The sequence below is a fragment of the Misgurnus anguillicaudatus genome, chromosome 12, assembly GCF_027580225.2.
Source record: "Misgurnus anguillicaudatus chromosome 12, ASM2758022v2, whole genome shotgun sequence".
In the NCBI taxonomy this organism is placed as follows: Eukaryota; Metazoa; Chordata; class Actinopteri; order Cypriniformes; family Cobitidae; genus Misgurnus; species Misgurnus anguillicaudatus.
In genome coordinates, this window is record NC_073348.2 from 26,857,521 (window position 1) to 26,864,888 (window position 7,368).

The following is a 7,368-nucleotide window of genomic DNA, read 5'->3' on the forward strand; positions in this document are numbered from 1 at the left end:
CATGACAACAGCATTGATGGCATAAAGCCTAAAATAACTTCAAATTTTGCTTTCTTGTCAGGTTCCTGTGTGTCTAATATTTCCTTTTAAGTTTTCACTTCTATTGTATAAATGTAGCCACAATGCCTGCTATTCAAGGTGTTTAACCACTAGAATCCCCTTGCCACAGACAATAAAATGAAACTGACATACTGCAAAAATACACTTTATTCCATTTAGACGTACTAAAACAAGTCAAAAGTCAAATTTCTTTTGCACATCAGATGCGCCAAAGACAAAGTTTGCATCCGTGGCTTCAGTTTTCAAGCACTGATCCTCACCCTCCTGAAATCAGAGAGAAAGCAAGTCAGTTAAACAGAACTAATGAATGTTTTGTTGGTGCTCAAGTCAAGTCCAAATGCATCTGCAAATAGCCCTTAAAGCAATACTTCAGTCATATATTACCCCAGGATTTACTTGCCCTCAAGCAATCTGAGATACACAACTCAGAATGTGTTCATCTGAAAGATGGACAGCTTAAAGGTCTTTTAACAGTAGAAAACACGGATCAGGGAACATCATCTTGCTTTAAACACCAAAGAAAGTTATTTTGTCATTAACAGAGGTAATCCACACAGCTCCAAGGGGTTAGAGGTATTTTTGGGTAACTGATGAGATTTGAAATATGGATTTTTTATAAACCAATACAATAACTAGCTTTCGGTAACGACGCCATCTTGGATTCACGAGGGTCACAGAGCAACGTACTGATGCAATCAACCCTCACTATGCTCCAAGTCCAAGATGGGGTTACTGTAAGATTACGGTTAAAGTTATTACAAAAATCACGGCGATTTTCTTGCAGAAGACCACCTTTATTAACCCCTTGGAAATGTGTGGATTACCTCTAAAGGATGAATGCACTTTTGGGGGGTTTAAAGCAAGATGTTCCCTGATCCTAGTTTTCGATCATTATAAAGCTTGGAACAAGGGCATTTACCAAAGTAACGTCCAAAGACGTGCATCTCTGAGTGCTTGAGGGCGAGTAAATAATGGGGTAACTTTGATATTTGGCTGGAGCAGGGTTTCCCAACAAAGTCTTACATGGCACCCCTCCCATGCAGGATGATTAAGATCTCTCCTTAAATGAAAAAACGGTTTCAGCTTCCTCCCAAAACGCACAATTAAGCTGATGAGTTAAATTAGGCGTTTTATATAGGGAGACATCTAAAACATCCTGGGAGGGGTGCCACGTAGGACTGGGTTGGGAAGGACTGGGCTGGAGTATCCCTTTAAAGCCCGGAATACACTGCACGATTTTTGTCCTCTTATAAGATCATTACCTTATCACAATGTGCGACATGTATCGCTCAAACTCGGGCACGAGAGGCATGTAGACTGTACGATGATGACACGGAAGCTTTGGCGGCAGCGTCACACGTTGCGCAATGTCACCAGCATGCGCTCGCGGTACACAAATACCGGCACGCAGGTCGTAGTGCAAACACACTGTGCGGTGATCATGCCGAATCTCTGACACTGTCAGAAAACCATCGTAGGCCATCCCTGGACGCAAGACCGGGAAAACGGCCGTCTTTGAACCTCTCTTATTGTACGACATAAGACCACCGATGAAGAGCCACGATCACAGAAATCGCGCCGATAGGTTCACGATGGCAATCTTTCGTCTGGGACAGCCAATAATCGTGCAGTGTATCCCGAGCTTAAGAGGAAAGCGACTTAGCATTACATAAACATCAGAAACACAGTAGTAACACTACAAATACCCCCCCCAATTAAGCAATGCCCACCTCACTAAAATACTTGTCAATGAGAGCCTGAGCAGCCCTGTACACCGCATTGTTCTCATGGTTTTGGAGGAATTCGATTCGATCCAGTCCGCCCACTTCCTCCACCAACAAACTGAGTTTATCCACCTCCCCGAGTTTCTCGGCAGCCTGTGGAAGACGCAAAGGTAATGCTAGCAAATTCTTTACAGGGACTTACAATCCCACACAGAAACTGTGACTCACCAAGAAGATATTGTTAACGGCATCTAGGATCACCAGAACCGTCTTGGTGTCTTTAACCTGAAGTAAAGACAAGATTGCCTCTAGAGCACCACATTTGACCAGGTGTACCACTTGGTCAACGGTTCCACCACTTGTGTAGTTGGTCACCGCCCAGACAGCCTCTCGCTGGGTTTTGAAATCGCCCTGCAAACAGACAGTTTATCTGCAAAGCTTAATCGAAAACAGACCCCTTAGCCCAGAGCTGATGTTCTTCAAAACGCACAAACACATTTATGAATTTTAAACACAAGTTAGTTCCAATATTAGCAGTGTTTACCACAAGCATTTGTAAACGGATGAGGATAGCGCATTGCCTTTGGGATATGGCACTAGCGCCTTTGATTTTCAAATCAAAGTAGTGGCGTAGCTGCAAAAATGAAAACATGCAGACTTTTTGGACAAACTGAGTATCCACTTGCTTCAAAGTGTGTCTTATACGGTTTTGACAAAAGGCATCAGATATACCTTTTGCGAACTGAACCAAAACTACTCTTTAAAGTGACCCAGGGACTGCTGATCAATCTGACCTTGTGTGATCCTCAGATTTACCAATTCTTAATAGCCTAAAGGCAACTACTGTATATGGGGACAAAGTTACAAGACTAAGCAAGGCTTTACAGCATACATTTTTTAGGAGATCAACTAGAGGAGGCAGTAAGCCACATGTGATGAGCTGTTGAATCTGCTGGCAGGGCCCAGCTGCAATGTTGGAGACGGCCCAAGCAGCCTCCTTCTGTATACTGGACTTGGGGTGGCGCATCAGCTGGGGCAGAGCGCCCAGCACACCTGCATCAATGGCCGCTTGTGTCTGGAGGTCTGAGCCACTCACGATGTTCCCAATAGAGCGCAGGGCTGGGGTCTAGAGTGTACCAGTATGAGAGAAACGAACAGTTTGTTCCAGACATCCTAAGAACTGGGTCTATAAACGATTGCAGATAAAATTCAGGTAGTGAAGCCACCGACCAGCAATATTGGTATGCTTAACCACAGGAGGACGACAACAGCTGACAGCTAATGTGTTAACCTAGAATGGCCCAGTGTGCGGATCAATTGAACAAGACTTGGGTCTTTAAAGAAATTTGACATCCCTGACACTCATATTGTTGGCAAGTCATGATAGGTTTCATAGGCAGGGTCACATTTTATGGGCTTAACAGACAGACTTAACCCAAGTGTTAATGGATATGCAGTCTTTACAATAAATGATTTCCTATCAAGTACCACATGTGGGCATACCAATATGGCAGCACATCTACCTCAATTTTTGCCGATTTTATATTATGGCTCAATGGTTACATTACTGTACTTACCACCACTGCAAGTTCCTCAAAACCCAAGAGCTCAACCAATCGTGAAAGGATACCAGTCTTTATCACTACATCAATTCGCTCATTGGGTCCATCTGTGAGGTAAGAAATGGCCCAGCATGCATCAGACAGTATGGACTTGTCACTGTGGTGAAGCAGTTGAATAATCGATGGGAGCATTTGCTGGACGGCACTGAATCGCGGGAAAGGATTCTTGTTCCTGCAAAGGTTTGATAGGGTCCACGTCAGGTTGCGGAGGTATCCAACCTACAAAAAAAATATAGGGGGTTATATGCTGCACTTTTAGATGACAGTTTATGCAACTTTGGATAGGATTGTGTTTCCAGAAGAAACGCTGAATTTGGTTAATGAAAGTGACTGCATTTTGCAGCCAGACTGCAAAAATCATCAGTTTTCTTGAAGGTGGAACTTTGGACTAGAGCAGCCATACGGAGCATTGCACCTCCCCATTCTTAGTAACAGAACTGCAGTATCTTGCAAATATATATAGTTTTAGGAAATACTCACTGGGGCGTCAGGTGTGAGTCGCGCCAACAACGCAGGAATGACACCACAATCGATCAGTGCATCACGATATGATGGACCATCACCTGTGGAGAAATATTAACAAGTAGTTTCCAAAATTTGTTAAAGTACTATTAAAATTGGATTTAATAAGTTTACTACAGTGGTTTGCTGAAAATAGATTAATGCCCAATCCCATTTCTCCATCTTACCCCTTTATGTAAGTGTAAGGCCCAATTGGGATAGCCCTTACGCACACATGAACGTGCAAAACTAATGGGTAAGAGGTAAAAAATGGGATAGGGCTTTAATCACCTTAAGCTTTTAATTGGTCTACAAAACTGGTTTTAGCACAGTCACCAGGTAAAACCAACTAAACACTAACTTGGCCAGGTTGGAAGACCAGCTTAGGATGTTTTAAGCATTTTTTCAGTAGGGTACAAATTTTTAGATGATGGTCCCGACAAAAATTTTAACATTCCTCCGATTCTTCCGAAAGTGTAAAGTAATCTCACCAGCAATGTTGCCTAAAGCCCATACAGCTTGCTCGCTGATGTTCAGCATTGGTGAAGCCAGTAGGGCGATGAAGGCTGGCACCGCTCCATGCTCAACCACCTGCTGTGTGTGCCAAGAGGTGCCAGATGCGACATTAGTGAGAGACCACGCAGCCTCAAACTGCAGAGTGGGATCATCGTGCCTCCCCAAAAACTCCACAAAGCGACTCAGCAGTCCCGCCTCAACGATCTCCTTCAGAGGAGGGTTCCTCTCCCGGGACAGCAGCTTCCTGTATGGATTAAATTGACAGTCGGTGATGAGGAGGTTTGAAGAAAATTAAGATTGATTTAAGATTTAGATTGATTGTTGTACCTAGCTGCTTGACAGCCTTGTCTTTGACTTTCTGGACAATTACTGTTCACATTTGCAACGATGTCTAGGATCGTGGCCGATATGATCTTGACAGAAATAGAGTTGCATGAGTATTGCACAAATTAGTAAGAAAAATGTATATAGAGAGATTAAAAAGATTTTAAAAAAAAAATGTTATTTTCAACTCATGGTTGTGTCAAAAAGGGAGAAACAGGTCACATTGGGGTAAAAAAAAATCTAAAGTTTAGTTTGTGCTCACGCAAAGCCTTCATGTGCAGAATTTATTTTCCAAGTTTAGTTTCGCACGTGACTAAACTTTAATTTTCGCTCCATGTCCCTTTAGGGGCTCCTTAAATATAACCCTCGCATTTTTAGAGTAAAAGTAACGGTTTACATAATAAAAAAGGTAACTGCAAATAAAAAGTTAAAAAGTGAGTTAAAAGTATAGTGACAAAAATGGTTTGGCAAGATAAAAGCATGCTTCAGGGATATTTCAATGCACATACACAGTTTATTTATGTTGATTTTATGCGATAAAAAATTACATTTGCACCATTTTTGTGAAAGTTAAGACTAAATGGACCTGAAAATGTCAAATGGTGTAACCACCAATTGCACCAAAGAATGAGAAATTGAATAATTTAGCCACCTTGATGACAGGTAAGCGTAATCACCAAAAAATCAATTTAAATATTTTTAGTCACTTCTAAATGTAAATGAATGTTTTTGTAATATTTGTCCAGACATATGCTGAAAACAGTTTTCGAAAGAATCTTTGACAAATGTAAAAAGTAAAAAAAATCATTACACTAAACTAGATGATAACAGGCTACATTTTATTCCACTTTTATGGATTTATTTTTCATTTAAAAATAAAAACATTAGTTACACCACACTGACATTTTTGCTATCCCCCAATTATTATTTTAAAATGAAATAAAACCAGAAATTTTAGACTTGATGCTAAAAAATAGTATGCAAGTAGGCCTAATCTACTAATTTATTTTGAAATGTTAACCCTTTTACATTTAATTGAACCACACGGACACAAAATAATTAACGTCACGTCATTGGCCCGAAAACGAAGTAAAAGCAATAAAAGTCTGTAAAAATACCACAAACAAGTAACAAGGGAAAATTTAAGTTTAAGTTGGTAAGGTAAGAGTTAACCAAAGTAGTAACTTAAAATGTAAGAGAAAATTTATGAATGAACACCTGCTCGTTGTCAGTGTTAAACTCAGGTGACAGAGGTTCCTCATCTCCATGGGACGAAATATTTCTCCTCTTCAAAATACTTTCAACCCTTTGAGCTTTTCTGAGCTCAACGCACTCAGCGATTCTGCGGTCGCGCATTTTCTGTAAACACACACATACAGCTCGTGAAGGATTACACAGATTTCGCCGTGAAAAGATAACCAGAATGACAACTTACCGTCGGCTCTTTGCCCTTATTTTTGAACTTAGACATTCGTTTATCAGACAAATTTTCTGTAGGCATTTTGGCACTTGATAAAGTTGCTTAATGCCGATAACACCGTGTAAGCTTTTACAAAAACTCCCAACAAACTGATAAGCAAGGAGTCTATCCAACAACAAACTACCACCTGCCAAGAGCATTAAATAGGTAGATAAGCACAATTATAAACAGGTGATATTAATTTGATGCCCACGACGCAACAGGTTAGATGGTTGTGCATATGAAAAGTTTCATAACGATAAATGTCAACCGCTATTCGTATTAAAATATGAATAAACTGTTTTTATAAAAAAAATGTTTGCATGCGCATAACAATTAAAAAAAAATGTTTATTGACATCTGTGTTCCAGTGCCATCTAGAGGCCATCTGTAGGTACATGCGCTGTTTGTAGTTTTGTGCTGTTTCTCACAAATCCTTTAGATACCTAAACCTGCATATTTGCTGGCTTTGCCCGTTCTCATTTTTCTTTGTTTCTCTAAGGAAACTTATATGTGTCTGCTCGGGGAAATAAAACAAAAGTTCAATTAGATTTGTACCGATCTGTGCCTGATATGTATTGATTGCAATTTTAATATTTCTACAGAGGCAAACATATTTTGATAATATGTCTGAAAGCTCGATTATAGTGACATGCTCACTTTGATTTCTTAAAAAAAAGGGGGGGCAAGCATTAAATGTTTTTCTAAAACAGACCTATTGGCAATCTCACATTATTACAGATTTGCTTAAACTGTTTAACTAAAATCAAGTCTGATTGTGACGAAGTATATCACAATGACTTAAATAGCTCTAGAAAAATGTTCACGGTTTGATTGATTTCATAACTGGTAGAGATGTGTTTTTTCAACCAGATGGCGCTGTGCCTGTACGACTGAGCCAAATTGCAAGATTTAGAAATAAACCATTAACAAGAATTTACATTACATTAATATATAATACATTTGATCTAGATGAATTTCATATTTCTTATATTAATAAACATTTACATGATCGTAGGCTACTGCATTTACATTCATTTATTTTAAAGACGTTTTAACTCAAGTGACTTGCAGTGCATTCAATATATTTTTGTCAGTCTGTTTCGTGATCGAACCCATAACCTTTGCGTTGCTAGCGCAATGTTTTACCAATTGTCAGATT

The 7,368-nt window shown here is 39.8% G+C and overlaps 1 protein-coding gene across 1 annotated transcript; it reads right to left on the reverse strand.

The window, feature by feature from the left end:
- Positions 1-189: 189 nt before the first annotated feature.
- Positions 190-6,358, reverse strand: kpna7 (karyopherin alpha 7 (importin alpha 8)). The gene is made up of 10 exons (XM_055208520.2): positions 6,183-6,358; positions 5,966-6,106; positions 4,751-4,836; positions 4,399-4,667; positions 3,887-3,969; positions 3,362-3,625; positions 2,677-2,910; positions 2,013-2,195; positions 1,791-1,937; positions 190-324 (listed from the first exon to the last, which is right to left on the reverse strand). Exons 1-10 carry the CDS (start codon positions 6,246-6,248, stop codon positions 235-237), a joined length of 1,563 nt encoding a protein of 520 aa, XP_055064495.1. The 5' UTR covers positions 6,249-6,358; the 3' UTR covers positions 190-234.
- Between the last annotated feature and the right edge of the window lie 1,010 nt (positions 6,359-7,368).

Excerpts from the sequence above, each read along its gene's own strand:
- kpna7 (XM_055208520.2), bottom strand. The coding sequence starts at position 6,248 with ATGCCTACAGAAAATTTGTCTGATAAACGAATGTCTAAGTTCAAAAAT. Across the intron at positions 6,107-6,182 it reads ATAAGGGCAAAGAGCCGACG|AAAATGCGCGACCGCAGAAT; the intron begins GTAAGTTGTCAT and ends GTGTGTTTACAG. Across the intron at positions 325-1,790 it reads TTGACAAGTATTTTAGTGAG|GAGGGTGAGGATCAGTGCTT; the intron begins GTGGGCATTGCT and ends CTCTGATTTCAG.